The following is a 23,682-nucleotide window of genomic DNA, read 5'->3' on the forward strand; positions in this document are numbered from 1 at the left end:
CCCTCTTCAGGTTCGCGCTGCGGCCCTCGTCCGTTCTTCTCAGGCAGTCAGCGTCCCGAGCTCTCGAGGGCCAGGTCCCCCAATTTCCACGATCCACAAAGCAATCTTCCCTGATCCCGGGTATCTCAAGCTTTTACGATTCAAGTCGCGCTCTCAGTCTCAATGAATCACCAAAAACCGTGCGATGTGATCAGACCATCGCTGTCGACACGAGATAGCAATATCCGCCGACTCTGTCCGTCATTCATCCACTAACAGAATGGCTCGGACTGCCAGATGCCAAAACGTCGAAACAAGTTGGACTTCTCGGTTCGACGGACCGAGCATAGGGTCGGCAAATGACTTCTAGAACGAAAACGCACAGAATGTTTGGTACGGATACCGGCTGCGGATTGGACATTTCCGAATGGAAGCTCGCGCTGGGGAGCGTTGACGAGGGCCAAGCTCATGGGGTAGAATGAGACTGCCCCCAACCGCAGAGACAGTTGTCTTGCATTTTTGGTCTCTGCGAAGACGACATAGCATAAACGTTGCCATGAGCACCTGCAATTATTGCGGTGGTGCCGTCATCTCTGCACCCCGTGCAGCCTGCAGCAGGTCATCCCACGTCGACGTCGGGTTGCATACACAGACCTGCAAGGCTGGGTGCTGCTCAACTCCTCCCTGCCGCCGAAAACTCAGCAAATGGGCGACGGATAACTTTGCGCGGCAGAATTTCGGCATCAATGGAATGCGACTCAATCGACTCAATGATTGAAGCTTGCCGATGGCATTTCGCCGCTCGTCGGCTACCGGAGGCCCCCTCGGTGGGCGAAAAGGCACCGTTCTGATTCTTGAAACTTCAATGGAACAGTTTCTAACTCTTCCTCTGTCTCCTCGGGAAGTGGAGAACAAGAAACATCCCTGGACGTCCTCCTTCGGCAGCTTTTGGCCTTGGCTGTTGGCCAGATTGGGGCCTTTGGCTGCTGGTCTGGTACGATTTTTTCTGGGCCTACATTTCCTCGTCCCCGGTGCTGAGAACCACCCAGGAGCGCGATGGTACTCGATTGACCGATCCATCTTGCCCATTGGATGGCACCGTCCATCACGGCAACACTCAAGATGAGGCAGAGTTTTGTCTCTGTCTCAACCTGCCGACTTCAACCCGACGATCTGGATGGCCTGATGGCAAGCTGTCGCAATTTGGCTGGGCTCTCATCCCGTCTCGTCGAACCTTCCATACCTCCTTCTGGAGGACGTCATGGCAGGCTTCCATGCCAGAAGCCAGGCTGAATGCGCCCTCGGGCAGAAGGGTGTCTACTAGTTTGGTAGCTACCGTGCCGATGCAATGCAGTCGGTGACTTGGCTGATGTGCCCAGCTGCAGGAAACAGGTCGCAGGTTTCTCTACCGTGCCAATCGAAGCCCCTCGCACGTGGGCCCCTACTTCGATCCCGGCCGGCGCCAGAGGCGGCTTTCTTTCCCTGTGCAATGTGTCGTGCAAAAGAAGGTTCGAACAGTCTGGGGCATGCCACGCCGAACTCTGGCTCAGCTGGTCGCAATGGCCAAATGGCTTTCGTCTGCCTGACAGAAGCTATCCCGACAAAGCCGAATGAAGTTGCGCCTGTCTTGGTTGTAGCCCAGCCGTGCAGATCACGAGTTGAGTGCTACTCAGAAGACGGACTATCGTTGAAACGCTCGATGTTCTGACACGAGGTGTTGTTTGCCCGGCACCTCGAGCCTTCTCAGCTTCCGCAAATGGCAACCTGAGCCATCATCCCTATCTCACGAAATTCCAAGCCAATTGGACAGGATGCGGGGTGCCGCAGCATGGCGGAATGCCCCGAGTTCACGCCGCTGACACCTGGCCACCCGTCGATGCAGGTCACACCCCGTCTGTGTGCGATGGTCTCTTCAACCAACGCAGAAGTAACCAGCACACCCACAACAGTTGAGATCTTCTTCAGGTCATGCTTGCTCACTAGAAATCCGAAAAGGCTCAAATATGCGAATGGCAGCGTTCCGGTCTCGAATACAAAGAGAAAGGGATAACGGCCAGACAGGGAAAGAATGACAAACACCAAGCCGAATCTGGGATGATTTCCGGCGTAACGCTACAACGGCCCATCTCTTCCCACGGTCGCTGACGAAATCCTGGTGTTGGGCGGCGGGAACATGGGTCTAATCCCACTTGGCTGCACCTTGGGCTCGCCGCCTAACGACGACTCGAACAAAGCACTAATGCTGCATGTCACCAATTGCACCGGAGCTAATCTTTTGCAACCGCTGCGGTCCGTCAAGGTAGGACTGCGACTCGTACGACTTGCTGATCGAAATGAGAGCGCACAATCGCTGTCAGATTTACTTTGCTTTGGCAGGATATAGTTGTCTTCGGTCATGTTGGCTCCGGCGTGCCTTTCTCACGGAAGCCATTATCAAAGTTTCCCGGCTAGATTTTGCACGCCGGTTCGGCTCGAAAGGGCCCCAGATCCGGCCGGATAGTGGCCAGGCAATGCCGACGACACGGGTCGCTCAGTCCAGTTGCCCGTTCATCGCTTGCGATTGCTTCAGGACCGGCCCTGCATGGGGATTTTGCGTTCTGACAAAATTCCTGCTGCTGCCCGTCAGTTTTTCCGGCGACATTTCCACTCTAGAAACGAAACATCTTGCCGTCCAGCAGACGGCTCCTACTATCCGAAGAAAGAGTTGAGCTCAGCCGGTGATGGACGCCGCAAGCACCGAGTAGCCCCCAAGGTTGCAAACTACGCATGCGCCTATATGCAGGTTCTCCCAACAGGCGTCACACTTGGGTAGCCACTCAGACGTGCGGTTCATGACATACATCTGAAGCGCTGCGTTGTATCGCGGGCCAATTACGGCCAGACTGAGCTTCCTTGGGACGCTTCCCCCACCGAAGGTCTAGCACACGTGCTCTGGTAGAAGTAGAGCGCACCCATCACAAAACTCCGAGCCTCCAATCTTGCTGTCTGCGGAAACTCAAAAGGTGGGGTGCGCCAACGCATCACCTTCCGGTAGAAGTGCACCCTTCTCTTCAACTTCGGATGAACCCGGCTGATGACATGCTTCCCGTTCAAGAACATTCTGGTTGGGCCGCTTTCCCCGCATCAACCGCCCTCGAGCACTAGCCGTACAACGAGGGCTTGCGGTGCCTTGATGCAAGATGAGCTTGCCTCCTGCGAGCTGTATCGAATGAGACCTGACCTGGACTGGCTCTTTCAACGACAGTCCTTAGATTTGCTGGGAGTCAGGTGCTTTGTGAAATCAAACAGCAAGTTTCAAATTGTAGCTTGACCTGTGCAGTCCCGACGTGGTCTTGTATACTCACAGAGCAGTAAACGACGCTTGAAAGGCCGGGCTGGCCATACGGCGTCCACCCTCTAGCTAATCGAATACTGTTCGGTGCCCCCGCGGCAACCTCGTGAGAGCTCTCGCGTATGCAAGCGCGGCAACTCCATGCTTAGATATTATTTGCCTTGCAGCAAATAATTTTCCCACGTAAACGGTCGTTCGCTAGCCACTGTGTATGCCGTCATGCGAGCTGGAAGGTTGAGGAGCGTCGGGCTTGTAGCACCATCAGCTCGCGATGACCAGGAGCTCGGCATGGTGGACGTCAATCTCGTACTACCCAGAACGAATATTGCTATATGAAACCACAAAGCATATCTCACGTAAGAAAACGTAGAATCATGGGGATGGTGCGTATGGCTGCAAAAGATGGAGGTGGTATTTTTCAAGATGCCGACCTGCTTGACATACTCCGCAAAGGCTCTCGGACTTTAAGGTCATGATAAGATACAGTCAGAATCAAAAGGTAGGCATCCATCCCAACGCCGTAGAAACTTGCAAAGTTCGATTTCCTGTATATTGGGTCTACGGTCATCACTTCCTGGTCAGAGTCTCCCGCGGCCAAGCGTGAGATAGCTTGAGGTTCCGACCCTTGGTCTCTTGCTGTGGGATGTCTTTACATGATGGGACCGAGTGAGTCCTCTTACACGTCCGCATGTCTGGTCAAGCAAGGAACCGGAGGGAAGAGGTCATTGAGGAGAAGTCACGCGGTTTTCAAAAGTCTGTCGAGTGCTTCGATCTTGCACATCGTGTAGACATCAGAGCCTGTTGTTGATTTCGTTCATGTCTGGGTATGTGGTGATCTTTCACTCTTACACAAGTTCGGAGCACTTCAGCGTGCCTAGTGCCAGGAATTTAGTGAGCATACGTCAAAAAAAAAATGATATCATATCCAAATTCGTGGGCGAAGGGCAGCTTCCATATGCATACATATACCATATGAAAGTGCCCAATCGTTTTGAACAGACACAAATGTGAAGCAAAATTGGCGTACGGAGCATCAGTTGCCAGACAGAATTGCTTGAGGAATGTAATCGCCAGGCAAGAGTGCATCAATCACTTAGCGGGTGAGCGCTGATCTCTGGCAGCGCCCTCCCACGTCGCTATTCCTGGCTCTTCTGAGGTCATTCAGTGTTGAATAAGCCTTGAACGTCTGGAAAGAGATGCTGATGTGTATTCCAGATATGTGTTTCAGAAGGAGTAAATTCAAAGTACAGTGGTGAGGTCGCTAACAATAAAGTGAAGAGCTTGGTAACCAATAATACTATTGTTGAGCCGTCTCATGGACATCTGAGAGACTCCAGAATATTTATATAGATGGTTCTCCCGAGATTCTTGGGTCCCCGGCACAAGACGACCGACCTATGAAACCACGCGTCAGGCAATTGACTGTCGCATTAGCTGGCGTGGTATCATTCTCTCAGTAAGGTCTTGCAACTCCCAGGTTGATATAAGCTTCAGGTCTCTCCGTGAACAAAGTTTTGAAGATACCCGAAAACCAGTCTTTCTGTAGCTCAAAATACTTTGCTGGGGTAGACGACTTCATCTCATACAGATTTAGTTTCGTAAGACAACATGAAGGTTTGAAATGCGAATATCTTCGTAGTCATTGGAGGGGTTGTTCCTAATACCATCCATCATCTCTATCTTTAGCGCAGTCTGAGTATAGCACCATGATAAACGAAGGACACGAAGATATACCATGAATTTACATAGGAAGGTTCTGCATTTGATCGAGTTATCAACCGGTTTTCGTCTCAGGTTGGAGATGTGTCGATGAGCGAATTCCGTGGAAGAGCGTCACTATCGCTTCCTTGAAGGAAAACAATCTCAGTTTCGGAGTAGATGCCGACATATACATAGGCCTAGAGCATACTGGCAAGCGTGTTGGCCTAGTGTCTGGGCTCTGCGTTGCTCCGAGGCATGGCAGACTAACGAGTGTACAGAATGCCGCTATGAGTAGAGAACTGGCCGCTGAGAATTCAGAGCAGGCAGACCAATAACGTTCTTCGACTTGACCAGCTTGCCACAACGAAAGACACATTTGGCCAGCGCTGCGAGCGAGCCTTTGGCGTGAGCTTCAAGGCCCGGGAGTAACTTGGACGTGGAAGCCTGTCCCATAATTTTGGTCTGGGTGTATGCAGCGTAATGAACGAAGAGATACAAAGGTATGTTCACGATCCTTAACTCGGTTCTGCACAAGTTAGGTACAAAAGTTGACTGGGGACTGAGCCAGGCTCATCCTAATCCGCATCTACTATAGGGTCACTCGATTGGGGCCCGAGTCTGGGGGTGACGAAGATGATGAGATATATATGTAACTTATATCTATGCTATTTTTACAGTATTTTAGAGCTTATATAACGGTCTTCAACTCTTGAGCATCAAGCTAAGACTAAATAACATCGCCGTCATGAAGGTTCTTGCATATTGCATCCTGGATTTCCTCACGTCTGAGGAATAGTTCCTTCCAACTATGAACGCATTCCTGACGAGCACTATGTATTTTCTCAATTTGTGAGTGTATTTATACTTGAACAGAAGACGAATTGTGAGGACTGATGGAGATGAGAGAAGGCGGCAGTTGCTTAGCACAGTCCGGATTTCTCTGTCTATAAGCGGCAGAAATTTTATCACTTGCTACTTTCTCGATTCGTTTCGCAGGATTATGGACCAACAAGGCTGCTGAACTTATTGTTCGCAGAAACTTTCACATCCCCCCGGCATTTAATTGCCAGCTGTGATATACTTAGCGGCTCACCCAAAAGACCCAATAGAGATATTTCTACATCAAGGTCGTCAAACTAGAAGATCGACATATAAAGTACCATACTACAACGGAGAAAGACTCTAGAGGACAATGGCAAATAGTAGTATTTCGTCTCTTCTTACAGTAATCACCTTCATACGTACCAGGAGGCTAGATCAGGCAACCCAAGAGACATGAAGAGGGTTGCTTCTCCGCCTCTATCCTGCATCTACATGCCAAGTCCTTCAAGTATTCATTTCGAAGTAGTCGGCGAAGATCGATAAGTTCTGTCAAAAGCATGCAACACTCCAGGTGGCAGCATCCTGCTCATCAAAATTAACATGTCTCCTCGGCCACGAGATTCTATTTAAGCGTCATCTAACAGTTTCGATTACTAATTGAATACATTTCAAACATCAAGATCGACTCAAGATATGGGCGTCTTTGGATACGTGTGAGCCAAATTCTGTGCGATTTGTATATCTGGAGAAACCTCCTTGGTATTTGCCCTACTTAATACTACTGGTGATAGGGAACGCGGGATACGATTTACCAGCAATAGCATGGAGCTGTTGACATGATTCTTGCCTCCTAAAACTGGGTACGGTCAAGCACATTTCGATTCTGGCCCTCTCTCGATGCCGTCGGAACCGCGGGCGCCCTCAACTACCCCTTCCGTACCATTCTGCTCCGTCGCCTTCTTCCGCACATTCACCCAGCCCATACCCCAAGAAGCGGCAAACGACACCGCGCCGAGCGCCACCAACAAATAGAAGACGGCGTTGATGCTATCCGAGAACGCGAGCAGCAGTCCGTGGAGCTCCGGACTGCCAGGGGGCAGCAAGCCTCGCACGGCTTCCGCGCTTCCGCCCACCGCGAGCGCCGCCTCGGGGCTTACTGAAGGTGCCAAGATGGAGACTTGCCGAATAAGGGTCTGCGTGAAGATTGCATTGCCCACAACTGTGAAGACGGCCGATGCCAGATTCTCGACGAACAGCAAGAAGGCTATCGCGCTGGGGCTCTGGGCTGGCGTGACGGCGTTTTGGACTGAGATGACAGACTATACAACGAGTTGTTTTCCCCCGTCAGCAGTAGTCGATGACGCCCATGGCAGATAGCACTTCAAGGAAAAGATTTGATCAATTAAGGGGAAAGACGTACCATTTGTAGTCCTAACCCGCGCAGACCGAATAGTATTTGGTGACCGATCCAAGCTGCTGTCAACGTATTTGGATTCCATGCCGATATCAGACCGCAAGCGACTGTAGTTGTCGCTCCTGAAATAACGCTGAATGGGAGGTAGTAACCGATTCTTGTTACTAATGAAAGTCTCAAGTCAGCAAAAGGCTTACCCTTTCCGTCCTTCATCATTCAATATTCAAGAAGCAGGCGGACTCAACTTACCAAGGGCGCCAGAAATAACCAGAGACAGCAATTGCGTCAGAATCGAGGGCAGCATGTAGACACCGCTCAGCGAGGGGCCTACGCCCTTCACAGCCTGGAAGTAGATAGGGACGTAGTTGACTCCGACATAGTTCAAGGAGAATAGGGTGGTGCTCTGCATCGCGCTGGCCCATACCCGTCTCCTCTTGATGAGGTAAAATGGTATGAGGGACTTCTCGCCTACGTGCCATTCCCAGATGGAGAATATGACCAACGTAGCACCAGAAGCTGCGAACAAGCCGATGACGACGGGCGAGCTCCACCCGTGTTTGGTCGATCCCCAGTGCAGCGCGATGAGGAACATGACGGTCGTGGGGGCAAACAGCGCAAATCCTGTCAGGTCGAGTTCTGGGATGATGCGGCGTAGGAGGGCAAGCGAGAAGGGTGGCTTGAGCGTCTCTTCCGGGACGTGGGTGAAGAAGAGGAAGAGGCTGGAGACCACGCCGATGGGAAGGTTGATGTAGAAGCCTGCAGTTTGTCAGTTGTGAAGTTGAGAGTTGCGCAAAAATGCCGGGGTGATTGCAACTGCTTACACCATCGCCAGCTCGCGTATTGCGTCAAGGCACCACCGATGAGAGGCCCGAGGACTATGCCTGTCTGGCAGACTTGAGTCTGTTGTCAGCTGGCCCTCCGTTGTATTCCATCGTCCCTACTGACCTGCAAAGACTATGCCGTTGTAAACTACAAGTAGGAAGTGGAGGTGTTAGTTCCGATGCTTTAGGCACTTAGCTATACCGTCGGCAACTTACAAGGACGTTTGTGCAGAGGCACTGCTCCGGCGACGAGGTTTAGGGCACCGTTTTCCAACGCAGAGCTTCCCAGCCCGGCGATGGTACGGCCGAGGATGAAGAACATGGACGATGTCGAGACTGCGCAAAGCAAAGAGCCGATCTCAAAAATGAAGACGAAGAACAGAAATGTGTACTTCACGTTGAGGTAGGTGTAGAGTTTTCCGGTAAAGGGTTGCAAAGCCGCGCTGGTGGCCGGATTGGTTAGAACACATTCATTCTATGTAAGTTCTCTTTGCTATTGTTGTCTCGAGTGGGTGTCTGGAGGACCGAGGGAGGTGTAGTTACCTCGAAAGCACATAGGCACTTCCGTACCATCCGATACTGTTGAGTCTTAGAGTCAGCATGTGCATCGCTGTGAAAGTACGAATTCAAAAGAGAATGGAAATGAGCTATTGGTAGGGGATAAACGTACTCTTGCAACCGGTGAAAATCACTTGTGATGTACGGAATAGCCTGGGTTCGGGGGAGGCATCATAGTTAGTTGTCTGACCAGTATCGCTCAGTGATGCCCATTATCAGGAAATCATTATCAAAACCGGTTGTAGCATGACTCTGTAGTCTACCCGTACTCACCGTCGCAGTGATGCTGAAATCCAAGAGGACGAGGAAGAAGACAGACATAATGCCGAAGAGGGCAGCGTACATCCTGTATCCGCTGATGTACTCGTGGTCTTCCTTGCCAAAGTCGCCATTGACGGCAGGATTAGCAGCGGTTTCTGGTGACTCTGGGCCGATGCCGGTAGCAGTCGTCCCTTGGATTTCCTCTTCGGCGTCTCCATGCGCATTCTGAGCGTTGTTAGGGCCGGGGAGCCCCAAATTTGGTGCGGCCATGGTTATCTCTGCCGTCATTTCTGTCATCTCTGCTTGAAGCTGCTGTGGCTTCTCGTTTGAAACCTGCGCCGGTGAAGACGGTCCCATGTTCGACTCTGCGCGTGGTTTTGATTCTCCCACCATAATTGTCCGGTGCAAGAATCGTCGTTCTCAGTCTACGAGTCTCGAAAGTTCGCGTGCGACGCAAGTTAAGACGAACCTGTCGAGGTAAGTAAGCAGAATGGGTAGAGGTCACATCTAGTTGTGTGTGATGAGACTGTAGCCATTACTTACTTATAAGAGGTATGGAACAAGCAATGCATGTCCCGACACCCCGCTTCCAAGTTCGGAGCTAGTACTGCCAGTGTACTGGTTTGATAGTTTCTGTGAAAAAGAACCCTTGGTTACATGGACCTTTTGTAGTGCCATGTAGATGAAGCAGATGAGACTTGCTGATTGAGCCAAATTTTCTTGGCGAAGCCCTGATTGGATGCTCCCAAACAAGCACTCAACTGACGCTGACTGAGAATAGATATCAAGTCGATATTCACGATGGGTACTTCTCAAATCCATCAACATGGTCTGGAGTTGAATGCCACGTACTGAAGATGATCTGCGATGGGTCTTCAAGGGCCCTTCTTCTGAACCACTTGAGCCTAATTTGAACTCAGGGTATTTGAGATGAACGCATCAAATGGGTTCCCAGACCGTGGCTACATCTTGCGAGCGCCCATCCGTATCGTAGTGACAAAAAAGAGCACTTTAAGGCCAGCCATGTTGTTACAGAGAGGATACTTGAACGGAAAGGGAGACGACCATCGCTTTGCTTCATGTGAGTAACTGAGATCGGCTTGAGACCAGACAGACTCCGTCGGAGATGAGGATGGGATGGAGAATAGATCTCATCGACTACGCAAAGTATTTTAGAAAAGTCCAAGTACGATCCTGTGTGCCAAAGCTGTAAGCATGCATCAAAATGACGTCCTCTTATTCGTCCCTGGTCAGATGGTTTGTTCGCCGAAGGCGAGGGATCTGCGAATCTTTCAGGTACCTAGACGAAGGGTAGTGGTCGTCGGTTCGTAAGTAGGATTTCAATGAGTCTATAAATCAACTAAACCTCCCGGATATGTGCTTCAAACGCCGGAGAACAACCACAGACAGTATTTCCGTAGTTTCTTGGTTGATGCCGTTTCGACTGACGGCCTATACCAAGTTCAACTTCAAAGTGGATGCTCAACTTACTTAGGTTAGAAGCCCTCACAACGAAGCAAACTTCCAGAGTATTCAGCTGACTCTATACACACCATAACGAGAGACAACAGATATGATTTATCAGCAGCTTTAAGCAACTGTTGAGAGTACTTCCATGGCCCGAGGCTTGGCAAGATAAGCAGCTGCATCAGAAACCGACCCGGTTGCTGAGGCCAAAGATTCCTTGCAGTGTTGATCAAATCAATGCGAACCAGGCTCATGTAGAAGGAAAATTAAATCCACACACGAGATGAAGAAGCTTGCATCTCAGTCAACACAGTTCCCTTGGATGAAAACGGCCGGTAACTCTGCACCGGAAGGCCTTCAAAATGGGCTCGACCGACGCTTTTGATGCCGTGGCTGCCAGAGCCTATCAACAAGCTTCACGACAAACTGCCAGACCAGACCTCCAAAGACCAGGATATCTTTAACTTCATCATCAGTAGATCATATCGTCTCAAAACAAGTATATAAACGTTAGAACCCGCCATTTCGATAAATAACTCAACAATGGGAAGACCAGCAAAGGCATCTTTTGGAACGAAGCACCAGCCCCGCGGTAAGAAGTAACGAGTCCTCGGACGAGAGTGCTCTCTCAAGACCTCATAAATCAGATAACCTCCTCTGCCGTTTGCCCCTTGCGAATAAACGCCCAGAGTTGACGGGCGGCGGACATAATGCGTCCTTCGAAAGTTCGATCCAGAGTATGGGGTCGAAAAAAGTACCAATAGCGGCGGAACCGCTCTGCTCAGGCGTGGGTGCAACAAACAATCCTCAAGCAGTATCATTCTTGGCTGTGTTCTCACGTTTGGACATAGACTAGAGGGCATATTTGTTGACACGAAGCGGCTGAATTTCCCTTGAATACATTGCCTGTTGTGACACCAGATTTGTCACCATTATCCATACAGTGCTTCCTTCACAAGAGGACTTTGATCGAGTATATAACTTCACCTCCCAACTCGTCGAATAGGTCTCGCAAAACAAAAGATGTGTATGGCAAGCGGCGTCTGCAATCGTTGAAGTCTGGCACCGGCGAATCTCGAGAATAAGAAAGCCAGTGACCCCGTGGCAGACGCATGTCTCGCAGAGTCGCATATCATATCCTGTCCCGAGGGCTAGGTGATATGCCGGAACCACCTCATCGTCGACCAGCACTTCTGTCCTTGAGTTATTCGGTGGCTGCCCAGACTCTATTCGAACCACACCTATGCCGAGGCCGAGGATGATCATCATCAATGAGCATAACATAACCATTTTGCCGAGGATATGTCAGGCCAAGCTCAAGAAGACGGAGTGAGCCAGACATTTCACTCACCATCCATACTCACGACGCCATTTGGGTGCCAACATTGTTAGGAAGCTCGGTGAAGGTGCTTAAATACTACTACCCCGCGGGAGGTGATATTCGGCCTAACCGGTAGACATCACTTCAACCAACAGAATCCATGCCAACGATGTCACCATCGCGATTCGGAGACCACAGGCGTCATCACAGACTTCACACAGTAAAAAAACACAACGTCACCGGGATGTATCATCCAAGTTTGTTCAATTTGATCCAAATTCCCATATCCCAAAACAAAAACCCTAGTAGGTACAGCGTTCCTTACATGAACGACGAAACGAACCGAGCCACACGGGCTATCCGTGAGGAGGGGGCTCACTCTCGGATGCATCTAACCCAGGCGATGCACCATGTTGAAAGAGAAAATGTTCCTAAACCGGCATAACCCATGGTCCCTCCTATATTCCCAAAAAAGCCTCAAAAAGGGCATCAAATCATCTCCCCAATCCTAGGGGGAGGAATCATCGGCTTCTCTCGAATGCTCTATCTAAAGAACGCCGATGGATGAACTGAAAGAGAGAAAAATGTGCAAGAAATGCCCAGCAAAAATACTCCTGTCCCAATGCATGACGGACTCTCGTTTTTTTGCTTCGGAAAGAAAGTCATATCCACATGCGGCATCAAACAAAAGAGAGGCATACTTCATCATCTCGCGGTTGGGTCTACCAAAGACGTCCCGCAAGGCGCCTGCTCAGCTTCTTGCGCTGGTTGACCGGTTCGTTCTGACGCACATTCCTCCAGGGGCTGCGATCGCGGTCTTCCCAAGTTTGCATTTGCGCTGTGTGAACGAGTCAGTCATTTCCCTTTCTCTCTCACTTCTGTGGAATGCGCAAGGGGCTTACCAAGAAACCTGTTCCAACGGCGGTCCTCGTCCCACAGGATATCGTCTCCAGACTCCCTCGCGAGCCTCTCCCTCCTAGCCCGCGACGCCGCCTCCTCGCCGACCAGATACGGGTCCTCGAGCGGGCGAAAGTCCCTCGCGCGCTGCGCTGCCTCTTCCTCCGCCATGCGCTCTGACATGAAGCGCCGCAAGTGTGCGACAGGGTCGGCTCCGCCCTGGTTCATGCGCCTGCGGGCGACGTTGTTGAGGGTCGGGTTGGAGTGCACGGTGGACCATGTCGGGATGCGGAAGTTGTTGAGCTGGGGAACGACGGCCGACGCGGGCGGGATCGGGGGCAGGCCGGAGCGGGGCTGGGGGGTTGTGGTGCCAGAGCGGGTCGGGGCCGGGGCGGCGGGTAGCAGGGAGGTCGGGTATTGAGTGGAGCCGTTCGGGTTGGCGGCAGCGTTGTTCGCCGGGGGCGAGTATGCGGGTATCGGCTCCGGGTTGGGTGCAGTGGAGTGGTATGAAGGCGCGTCTGAGACTTTTCTTATTGTTAGTCTTTGGCTCTGGCGAATTTCCCATGGTGGGAAGGCAGGTGTCGTCGAGGTGAGGCTCAGGCGGGCATGTCAGGCGCTGCCGGGGCCATGGCCAGTGCAGAGGCTCCCGGCGTCCCGCTCTCGACCTCGTGAGGATGTTCTACTTACAGTAAGACGGTGCGGCGGAACGGATCGAGGCTGTTTCAAAGTCCTCAGAACTCAGCGCGTCGGCGCGCGTGGGGAAGAATCGTGGGTGTTCGGCGACGGCGGCGGCCATTTTGACGAACGACGGTTGGTGGGATGAGGTGCAAGTTGGGAAGCGCGTGGTCTCGACGAGTTCAGGTGTAGCCAGTCGAAGGTAGGATGCGAAAGGTGGAAGAGAAGATGGCGACCATCGGGCGGCAGAGGGAGAACCGGGCTCTCTTCAATAACGGTGAAGCGCAGCTCGAGCAGAGATGCGGCGGCGGGCAGTCTGATGTATGTTGGGGTGTGTGCGTGCGTGTGTATGTGCAGTGCGCAGAGATAACGAGGGCGAGAGGGTCGCAGAGAAGGTTGGGAAATGAGCGTTCTGGACGTAGATGACGCCTTCCAAGGCTCCAAGTTCTAAGACACGAGGGTCAGGGGAGAGGAATAAGAAGTCGGTCACGCACGAAGCGATGGAACAAGAAAACGAAGTGGACGCCGCCCACGGATAAAGCAGCCCAGCGATGGCTGCAAGCTTTCAGTCCGAGCCGGCGGGAACTGGGATGCCTCTGCCCGAAAGGTGGGTGCCCTTGGTGCGTGGTGTGTGGTGTACCGCCGTACGCAGCGAATGTGTGTGCGTGGATGGGGGAGGGGTGCGCGGTGTAGGAGTGGAAGCTTGCGTCTTGGCGCAGCAGTAGCTTCGAGGCTCCTCGTATGTATCTTTGAGTAGATTTTGGGGATGGACAAGACCTTCTGTGGTTGTGTAGAGGAGGTGCGGGACACGTGAGAAGGGACCAGAACAAACGGCGAGACCAACGACAGGAAGGCAAGGCCGGACGGAAGCAGGGTTCTGGGTTGATGTGGTTTGGATGTGTTTCTGTGGTGGTTTGGCAGGGCAGGACGATGCAGGTCAGATGTACAGTTTTCCTGTTTGAGAAGCAGAGGGAGGGGTGAGGGGTCGAGGCAGTGGAAGGGGGAAGTAGAAGAGGATGGATGGCATGCAGGTTGGGCGTGGAAGGTCCCCTTATACTAGATCAGGATAGGGAGGTAGAGGATGAGGAGGACCAGATCAATAAGCAAGGCAACAAGAGAAAGAAATTCGCAGCGTTGATATGTTAGCTGCTGGCCACGATAGACATGGTTGAACCGGGGCCGCGGATAAGAAAGGGGAAGCAGGCACCACGAAGCACGATGGGTAGACTGGAGACAAGACGGGAAGCAGCATCAGCATCAGCAATGCAGGCTGGAGAGGCCGAGTAAGTGGAGGCACTGGAGGCAGTGGAGGATAGCACCAATTGGCCCACGGGGGCGTCGTGTTCCTGGCGCAGACGTGCCGGTGCCCAGCATTGGCTGACGACGATGGAGAAGCTGTCAGTTTAGCCATGGGCAGCGCCCCATTTTGGATTCTGGGGGGCGTGGAACAAGTGGAGGACGGTGGATGGAGAGGTGGATGACAGACGGGGAGAGAACTACTCGGTGAAGCGAACGGGTCGGGCTTGGGCTTGGTGAGGATGATGAAGCGAAGGGCGAATGTGGGAGTGAACGACAGGTACGATGCATATAGCCTGGTCCGTTAAAGAGTCCAATCCCCATCAGCAGCCGCGGGAAGGCACCAGCAGCAGCAGTAGAGGGGGAGCATGAGTGACATTCCGAGGTTGAGGGTGAGGTGGAGAGTTGCGGCGCACTTGCAGCATTCTGGACGTTCACTACATAATACACTAAGACTGAAATAGCAAACCACGAATAGAAAGCGGGAATAAATGGCAACCGGAGAAAGTCCCGGTTTGGTTGTTGACTCTTGACGAGCAGACAGGCACAGGAAAGCAAAGCAAAGCAATGATAAGAGGAGAGGGGAAAAGAAGAAGCAAGTGTCAGCCAGGCGCGGGGTCGTCGCCCATGGAAAGGCCCACTTCGCTGTACTTAGTAGGTACCTACCTTACTTGACTTGACTTGACCCGACTTGTTGGCCGCGCTCAGCACAGCCCAGCCCAAGTCCAGGCCAGGCCACCCATCGAAAGTGCTCTTGCTGCAGCTGGAATTAATTAGCACAGCGCCGTCTTGGTCTTGCCCGTCGCTGAACTGAAAGGAAGAAGCACGCCCAAAGGTGCAACCTGTCGTTCCCGTCCCCACCAACGCCGACGCCGCCCGAAGCCCCCGAGAGCTGTCAAAAACACCTCATCCCGTCATGTCTGTCTTTGCTTGTTTAGTAGTGCTAGTAGCATCATCCCGGTGAGGCTTTTGCGGCATATTGTTTGGCGAGGAATAACGTTTGGGCGAGGCGCTGCGCACAGGCTGGTTCACATACGCGCCTGTCCTACAGAAACAACAACAGGAACACGGGAGGAGAGGATAGATACTGTGGTGGTTGATGTTAAGGCGGTCAGCAACGTACCTTACCGCAGCACGGCAAGACAGACAGAGGGTACAAGTCATACATGGAAATGTTTTGTTTCCAGTTCTTGGTGGCCTCTCGTCCACTCGCCGGGTGTGCTGAGCTGCCTCTGGGGTCTTGGCAGGGAAACGCCGCGGCCTGTGAAGGGACCCCAATTCTATGGGTCTCGGCGGCTTTTGTACCGCTTTGTATCTCAGGTATTCGTACTCCCCTTCCAGAACACTCAACCACTTCCATTCTCGCTCTTGACTGCCCATAGCGAGGGGATGAGCGATAGCGGGGGGCTTGGGGGGTTACACCTCGGGCCAATCCACCCGCCAGCCATCTGCGAGCACGACAGGGATCGGGGGACTTGGATGAGGACGGCCACCAAGAGGGACTGTGCCTTCTTTGCACCAAGCATTTGCAGCGGAACATGGTCCGGAGGCGAGGGGGAAAACACATGTAACGTAAGGTGGTAGATGCACAACTGGCAATGGTAATCACAATGCTGAACCTGAGAGCACCATGCCCACGTCTTCGATAGCATGGACGCCAGAATGTGATGAGACGGCGCCAGAATGAGGTGCTTGCCGTGTGCTTGTGCAGTGCCCAGCGCGGCACGATACGGAACACCCGCTGAACCCCCCGCCTTTCCCAGTCAAGGAACCCCACCACGGCGCCTTGCAATCAACCTTAGTGAACTTGCCCTTTTCTCGGAGAAACATGTTACAACTTGTGGATGACGGGCAAACCACGCGTCTCAAACCAAACCGTGGGCCAAACAGATCCGAAGACCGACCTACCATCGATACTCTATGGAGAGACAGAGACATGATGCGTTGTATGAGAGGTCTGAGCCAAGATTGCTAACTGGAGCTACGTGTGAACCCGCCCTAATCCACTATGACGAACAATCCTCCCCGGCCCAGCCCTACACCGGCAATCCCAAAACCTGCTTGTCCTGCCTCTCATTTTCCGAGGGATCGACTTTCCCGTCGCGTTGTTTGATGCGATGTACATGTTTGCTGTCGCTGCCATTCTGTTACCGTATTTGGCTTCAGGTTATCCCCTGACTGTGGATTAGGATGATGCTGCCGTGCAGAAGGGACAAGAACACTTGTGTACTCCGGGCATACTAAGGTACTCCAAACAAAGTTAAGTAAGCATCACATTCGCGGCCACAGCTGGATGTCCCCTGAGCTAGACACACATCACCAAATGCCACCACAGCGTGGTATCATTATCTCTCGGATGCTACATCATGGAAAGATAGAAAACAAAAGGTGGCTTGGCCGGGCCCCGAATGTGGCACACGAGCACACGAGCACAAGACCAACGCAACTTCCATTCCCTCACAAGACCCAAGCCTCACACACCTCATTCACAGTGTTATCCCCAAATGGACAGGGCCTGGGCTGTTCGGCACATGCACCACGGAGGATTTCTCCAACTGATCATCGGCCGGCACGGTCGTTCGTCCCTCCTCTCTTTCCCTCCATTTTAGGTGTTTTTTTCGGTCTACTGCCGTATGAACCGCCAAAATAAATACATCCAGATCGGCGCTGCCAAGATTTACTGGACAACAGCCGCTGGGCGATCGATCTGTATGCCGGTTTCTGCGAGGGGGGCGTACTTCTATGATGACCTTTCAACGACTTCCATTCCTGGCTGTGGAGGATTTTGCATCGCGGGCTCGGAGGATTTTGGTTTCTCTCTCATTGCAGTCAATATCTTGTTTCTTGTCATGGTATCGTACTGCATAAAGAGAGACAACGGCATCTTTGCAGAGACGACCCGCAGCTCTCAACCGGGCTCCCGGTCGCGAAAGTGTCAGCATGTCGTCAACTTCTCCATACTCGGCACCCGTCATCCGCACGAAGCTCCATCAAACACCCCTAGAGCCCCTCCCTTTCCCATGGGTTCGCGGGGGGCAACCGCGACATGTCAACATGCAACATGACATATTGACAGACAATGACAACAACCACGAACGCTTGTTTAGGCAGAGAGGCTCTGGCGGCTGGCCGTTGGATCCCTAGCTTGAGACACCTCACGAGCTCGGACACCGATCCGACCTGCCCATTATTTTCGTCCGAATATCTGCGGCCTACCGAAAGGTAAACCCTGCCTCTAGGTAAAGATCAGACTGAAACAAGCGGCTACTAGTCCCGAGCAAAGTGCGTCATCTGGCCCATGTGGACGAAACGCAGCTTGAGCTTGTTTATACTACGCTCACAGGCGTAACTGGAGCCGACGACGTAACTCGAGCTTGCACAGCTGTGGCTGGGCATAGTGTTGAAAGTAATGGCAGGCCAAAACCGGTGATAGCACCTCTGTAACATGCTCTAGTAACAGATATACATGGCCTCGAAAGCATTCATGGTACTGTCGCCCCACGACTCGGCCGTCCATTTGAACGAATCCGCCGCCTGCTGGTCGACGTCGACGTTCACCTTCAACCCGTTCTTGTTGCTGGCGTCCAACCCCGTGAAGCCCGCGATGACGGTGCCGAACCCAACACCGACATTGTGCGTCTGGGACTTCGTCTTCCAGTTGCCGCCCTCGAGCGCGTTGGCCGAGATGGTTCCGACACGCACCCCAGGGCTTCGCGTCTTGTCGACGGCGATGAAGGAGCCAGAGGCCCACGCCAGCCGGGAATATCCGTACGAGGAGATGATGAGCTCGAAGGTCGTGTTCGTCACCTGGCCCAGGCGGACGCGTAGGTTGAAGTTGTCGTCGGTGGTGCGGTGCACGAACCCGGACAGCCAGACGCACACGGTGGGCGGCTGACGGAATATCGGCGGCCGGGGGCGCCCGCCGTTGTCTGAGTCTTGAAACTTGACCACCTTGCGGAAACCCGTCGAAGTCACGGCGCCGGAGAACCAGTTGCCGACCAATACACCGGTTTGCGTGGGCGGCGGCGGGAAGTACCAGGACAGCCCGCCGCCCTGCAGGTCGGCGCTGTTGTCGCCGTCCTTGTTGAGCGTGATGGGGAACTTGTGGTGCTTGTCGGGGAGCTCGGCGTACGCGGTGACGCCGGTGTGCTGGCCCTGCGCGATGTTCAGGCGTTTGAGGCCGACGACCACTCGCTGGTCCACGTCTTCGACGTTCGTGTTGAGGAACACCGTGCCCGTGTTATGAGAGTGGCCGCTGCCGTCCTGGGAAGTGGCCCACGTATCCCATACGTTGGCGCCGTCTTGGAAAGCGTCGATGTCGGATGCGGTGCCGTATGCGGTCGTGTCTTTCAGTTCGCCTGCCCAGGCGTGGTCCTGTGTGACGAAGCGTCCGACGGTTCGGCCGAGCTGTGTGTATTCGACGGTGAGAGGGCTCTTGATGATATTGTGAGTTCGACTTGATCATACTGCGGGGGGCCTTCAGCTTCCAACATACCAGCTTGGTTGGCTTTGTGATTTTGCCGACGAGTCTGACGCCAACCTGTGGGCGATCGTTGTAATAGAAGAACGTTCCGCTGAAGGGACGATCAGCAAGGCTCACTATGTATCAATCTTGCAGACCTCTCACCGAAGGAATTGACGTTGCCACCACATGAAGAAAAGTCTGCCTCCGACTTCGAGCTTGAGCTTCTTGCGCAAGCCAGGAACTTCGACCTGATATGGTGAGCGAATGGTGAATACGTATAACAACAACACAGGTGTTTGTACCTCCAGGTCCCAAGAAAACAATCCGGGATTCAAGTGTGCGGAACACCGAATGGCAGTGTTGAACACAGCCATCTCCTTGATCTCGTCTTCTGATAGGAGTCGTCCACCGAGGTCGAGGGGCTTGGTGTCGGCAGGTGTTTCGGTCGAGATACCGGGTGATGAGGTCGAGAGGTCAGCTGTGTCGCCATTGATATCTTGAGATGCAATATCGGCATGGTTCGCCGGGGCAGCCTGCTGAGGGGGAGCGATTTCTGCCATTCTGATGTGATTGAGGATGCGGCTTTGCGATGTCTTGAAATGACCTGGGAATGATGAAGATCAACTTAGTTCGACACCGCGTCACCGTCCTTTTATCTTCATCATGTGTCTTCTCCGCGCGCAGCTCGGCGACATTAAAACACTAGGCAGCTTCTCATGAACGCTTGAGACACGGCGTCACCGTAGACAATAGTGTTGTTAACTGCCGATAGGGCCGCTCGTTTCCATTTAGACGCCAGATACGGCTCGAATCTATTTCTGGTTGAAATGTGTTCAGCTATTCATCAGCCGGGTGGGTAATATATCAGCGTCATATCGGCAAGCCCGTCGGCATGCTGGGCAAAATTGTAAATCGTGGCGTTGAAGTGTTGAGCTGAGAGCCTCAGCTGAGTCTCTCAGCTGAGAGAAGCTTGCGGTGCATATTGACGGTCCTAGTGTCTGTAAGGAGGCTATGAACGACTTTGATTAGCTTCAGCTCACATCTTCCGTCTCAGCCTATACTTTCAGCTTCACTTCGGCTTGTAACTCTCCTGTAAAGCATTAAACCTTGGATTGGGTTGGTTGGCTGTCGTATACGAGATTGTAAGTCGAATCTCTAACACTGTTGCTGTTGGGTATGGCTGATGTCTATGACATGAGCTCAGCAAAGGTTTTCCACTAACAACCTATCCTCCAAATCTGACGAAGAATGCGGTTGTAATTCAAGGCAGCGATTGTATATAAAGTACAACGAAACTGCCTTGTACCCTCTTACAAAGTGGACGCTGAAACTTCCTCCAACATAAAGTACATCGATCATCTCTTTTTGCTTTGGATTCACTCCAAACTACCTTTCACCCTGACATTTATCCATTCAGTTCTCAACTCCCATAACAATAGCCATGGAGAACCGCCGTCTGGGTTACTACGTGCAGTCCCACACGTACGACCGTGATCCCAGGCGATGGCTATCAATGCTCCCGCTCGGCAAGCCTAGCCGACACACTTCTCACATCATCATATCCGCCTTCCATCTGAACTATACCAAGGACGACGGCGCCGGCAACCACAAGATATACCTCAACGACGAGATCTACGACCAAGGCGACAACGTCAGAGTGTGGGAAGAAGCCGCCGAGCTGCAGCAAAAGGGCATTCTCGTCTTTGGGCTGCTGGGCGGCGGCGGGATCTGGGAAGCGACTGGCCTCGGCGGCGGCGATGCCGATTTCGACAAGGGCTACAAGCTCATCAAGGACATGATCGCGGCCAAGAAGCTTGACGGCGCCGACCTCAACGTTGAGCCCCACAATCCCATCGGCGTGCAGGACATCGGCAACGAGGGTGTGACGAAGGTGATCAAGAGACTCAAGGCTGACTTTCCGCATTTGCTCATCACTATGGCTCCCGGCGGCGGCGAACTGTTGAGCCCCGGGGGACTGTCTGGGGTCAATTATCAGACACTGTTCCGAGAGGAGGGTATGCACGATGCTATATCGTGGTTCAACGTGCAGCTGTACAACAACTGGGGAACGCTGGATGTGGATGAGTTCAGCAGCTATGTGGCCGCCGGCTTCCCGGCAAACAAGCTCGTTCTGAACTTGGTGGGGAACCCCGACCCGGAAGAAGCTGCCGATGGCTGGATTGACGGACCGACCATCAAGACGGGTGTCGAGGCGATCATGAAGAAGTACCCGGACATGGGCGGCATCGATTGCTGGGATTGGTATAACGCCACTCTCGATGGTAAGGAGCCCGTTGAGCATCCCGAGGCTTGGTCTGATTTTGTGAGCGATGTTCTCTTCCCCGACGGCCACCACAACAGTGCCTCGTGAGTGTTCGTCATGCGTGCGGGGGATGGGAGGTCGGTGATCCGACATGGCCAGGAAGTTGGGTGGAAGCTCGACGTCAAGATTCGATCGGAACCCATCGGAACTCAAGACATTGGCTGTCGTTGGTAGTCATCACAATCATAGAATAATTAGATCGCAGGGCTTTGAAACTGTTAAGGATTGAATGCATCTCTCACAAACGCCAGTGCTGGTAGCATGGTATTATTGACTTCGCTGGAGCGGGCATGACGTCCTCGGTCCCCATCTCGACATCTCGATTTGCTAGTAACAATCAGGATTGCATCTTTAGTCCCATCTACCCCAGACAGCAGGGCACTAAACAAGGCGGCAGCGGCGGCTCAAGCAAATAGAAACCGCTAAGTCCTACCTGCTAGCCAAGAGCTAAGACGACGTGCAGTCCCAGCCTTAGTTAGCACCACCACTATCACCTTCACCCCCCACCCCTTAAATGCTTTAGTCGTCCTTCTTCCCAACCGTGCCGCCCTTCCTCAGCCCCCAGAACGCAATGACGACGACGGCCACCGTAGCCGCGAAGATGGCCCAGAACCCGGCGCGGTAGCCGGCCATGCGCGCTTCTCTCTCGCCGGGGGCGGTCGAGTGCTCCGTCACCGAGGACGCGATAGCCGCCGTCACGGCCAGGCCCACCGCGTTGCCGATCTGGCCGACCTCGGCGAAGACGCCGCCGGCGAGGGATTGGAGGTCTGCCGGGAAGGCGTCGGAGATGATGAGATTCGAGACGGTGAAGAGGGCTATTATTATAGCGAGTTACGTCAGTCTCGTGATTACTTCTAAAGAGCACAGAGGAGACAAAAAGGGGAGCTATACCGTCTGCACTGACTGGCGATAGGGCGAGGGCCCAGAAGGGCGCGTACCAGTAGTAGCCATCGATTCTGACCATGGCCATCGCGAGGGGCGCGGCGATGGTGATGAGGGCGGAGACGCCGGCTAGGGATTGTACTTTAACTCTAGAGACGAGGTATGCGCACGCCATGTTCACGATTGTGCCTGTGATGATGTGCGGGAGGAAGCGGAGAGAACTTTGGAGAGCGGATACATGTTGGACTTCTTGGAAACTAGAAGGACGAATAAGTCTTTGCGTTCTTACTTTGAGACTGTTTTTGACTCACAATAACATGATGAAGTACTGAATCGAATTCAGTGCGGCCCAACTGAGAAAGATGGATACCTGTTCGGTGTAAGATGCAATGTTGAGTGTGTGATCAGAAAAGCCGACTTACACAGATGGATGTGAAGGCTGCATTTCGCCACAAACGGTTCGGAATGAGCGCCGGTCGATTCTTTTTGACTTGGAAGTCCATCCAAATTGGAAAGGCAACCAATAAAACGACAGCTACGACAAGAAGAGCGATGTTGGAGGCGTCGCTAAGTCTCGTGTAAGACGAGGTTGTCATTGCCAGAACATATAGCAGCAGACCCAAAGCGACGCTCACGATGACAGCCCCGATCCAGTCGATGTCCTCGGCGAGACGGCGAGTCCACGTCTTCTCAGACTGTCGATGCACAGATGGAAGAGACCAGATTGCCGCTGTTGAGAGGCAAACGTTTATCAGGGCCATTATGTAGTACCCCCACCGCCATCCGATGGTGTCTGCGACAATTCCACCGACGACTAGACCAAGCGCGTAGCCCAAAGGGAATCCGATGCCGTTCATGGAGAAGGCGACGTTACGCCAGTTCCCCTTGGGAAAGGTGCTCGTGATGAAGCTCATGGCGGTTGGGAGGCACATTGAGATTGAGATTCCCAGCACCGTGCGGAAGAGGATGAGCTGGATACCGGTCCTGGCCAGGCCGACGGCTACCGTAAAGATGGCGTAGAGAAAGCTGCCCGTCAGCCACATCAGTTTCGCGCCGACGACATCGGCGACGGCGCCGAAGATGAGGAGGAGGCAGCCTGCTGCCAGGGAGTAGACCGCGGCTGGCCATAGCGAGAGGCCATCGGCGAGGCCCACATCCGCAGCGATTCGTGGGAGGGCAGCGATGAGGATGCCTGATCCCATCGTATTGAGGAAGTTGACGCCTGCGAGTGTGACGATGACAGTGACGCCTTTTGCTTTGGAGACATTTCTGGAGGGGTTGCCAGTTGGGTTCTCGGTGTCTGTTGTAGGTTGCGTATGGATGATGTCCTGCTGGTCTAGAGACTTTGGTGTTTGGCTGCGTTTACTCTTTGAAGGCTTCAGAGATTGCATCTCGATGGTCGACGCCGCTTGACTTGGGGCATCCTGGACCAATAGGGCCTCTGGCATTGCCTCTTTGAGACCAATCAT

At 53.1% G+C, this 23,682-nt stretch overlaps 5 protein-coding genes across 5 annotated transcripts; 1 reads left to right on the top strand and 4 right to left on the bottom strand.

Moving 5' to 3' along the window:
- Positions 1 to 6,699: 6,699 nt before the first annotated feature.
- mokI (Efflux pump mokI) lies at positions 6,700 to 9,157 on the bottom strand (the record flags this gene model as incomplete). Its single annotated transcript, XM_036643965.1, has 9 exons — positions 6,700 to 7,152; positions 7,254 to 7,411; positions 7,497 to 8,003; positions 8,069 to 8,140; positions 8,193 to 8,216; positions 8,285 to 8,511; positions 8,612 to 8,647; positions 8,739 to 8,779; positions 8,900 to 9,157. The coding sequence occupies 9 exons, from the start codon at positions 9,155 to 9,157 to the stop codon at positions 6,700 to 6,702; spliced, it is 1,776 nt and encodes a 591-aa protein (XP_036490895.1).
- Positions 9,158 to 12,397: 3,240 nt separating this feature from the next.
- On the bottom strand, positions 12,398 to 13,368 carry CGCS363_v012117 (uncharacterized protein; the record flags this gene model as incomplete). Its single annotated transcript, XM_036643966.1, has 3 exons — positions 12,398 to 12,513; positions 12,578 to 13,096; positions 13,260 to 13,368. 3 exons carry the CDS (start codon positions 13,366 to 13,368, stop codon positions 12,398 to 12,400), a joined length of 744 nt encoding a protein of 247 aa, XP_036490894.1.
- A 4,625-nt stretch (positions 13,369 to 17,993) lies between these two features.
- Positions 17,994 to 19,568, bottom strand: CGCS363_v012118 (uncharacterized protein; the record flags this gene model as incomplete). Its single annotated transcript, XM_036643967.1, has 4 exons — positions 17,994 to 18,977; positions 19,039 to 19,117; positions 19,171 to 19,256; positions 19,311 to 19,568. The coding sequence occupies 4 exons, from the start codon at positions 19,566 to 19,568 to the stop codon at positions 17,994 to 17,996; spliced, it is 1,407 nt and encodes a 468-aa protein (XP_036490890.1).
- Positions 19,569 to 20,449: 881 nt separating this feature from the next.
- Positions 20,450 to 21,379, top strand: CGCS363_v012119 (uncharacterized protein; the record flags this gene model as incomplete). Its single annotated transcript, XM_036643968.1, has 1 exon — positions 20,450 to 21,379. One exon carries the CDS (start codon positions 20,450 to 20,452, stop codon positions 21,377 to 21,379), a length of 930 nt encoding a protein of 309 aa, XP_036490889.1.
- A 471-nt stretch (positions 21,380 to 21,850) lies between these two features.
- CGCS363_v012120 (Drug resistance protein) lies at positions 21,851 to 23,682 on the bottom strand (the record flags this gene model as incomplete). The annotated part of the gene is made up of 4 exons (XM_036643969.1): positions 21,851 to 22,146; positions 22,223 to 22,470; positions 22,525 to 22,583; positions 22,636 to 23,682. 4 exons carry the CDS (start codon positions 23,680 to 23,682, stop codon positions 21,851 to 21,853), a joined length of 1,650 nt encoding a protein of 549 aa, XP_036490381.1.

The sequence above is a fragment of the Colletotrichum siamense genome (genome assembly GCF_013390195.1).
Source record: "Colletotrichum siamense strain Cg363 chromosome Unknown KSG_Cg363_contig08, whole genome shotgun sequence".
Lineage (NCBI taxonomy): Eukaryota > Fungi > Ascomycota > Sordariomycetes > Glomerellales > Glomerellaceae > Colletotrichum > Colletotrichum siamense.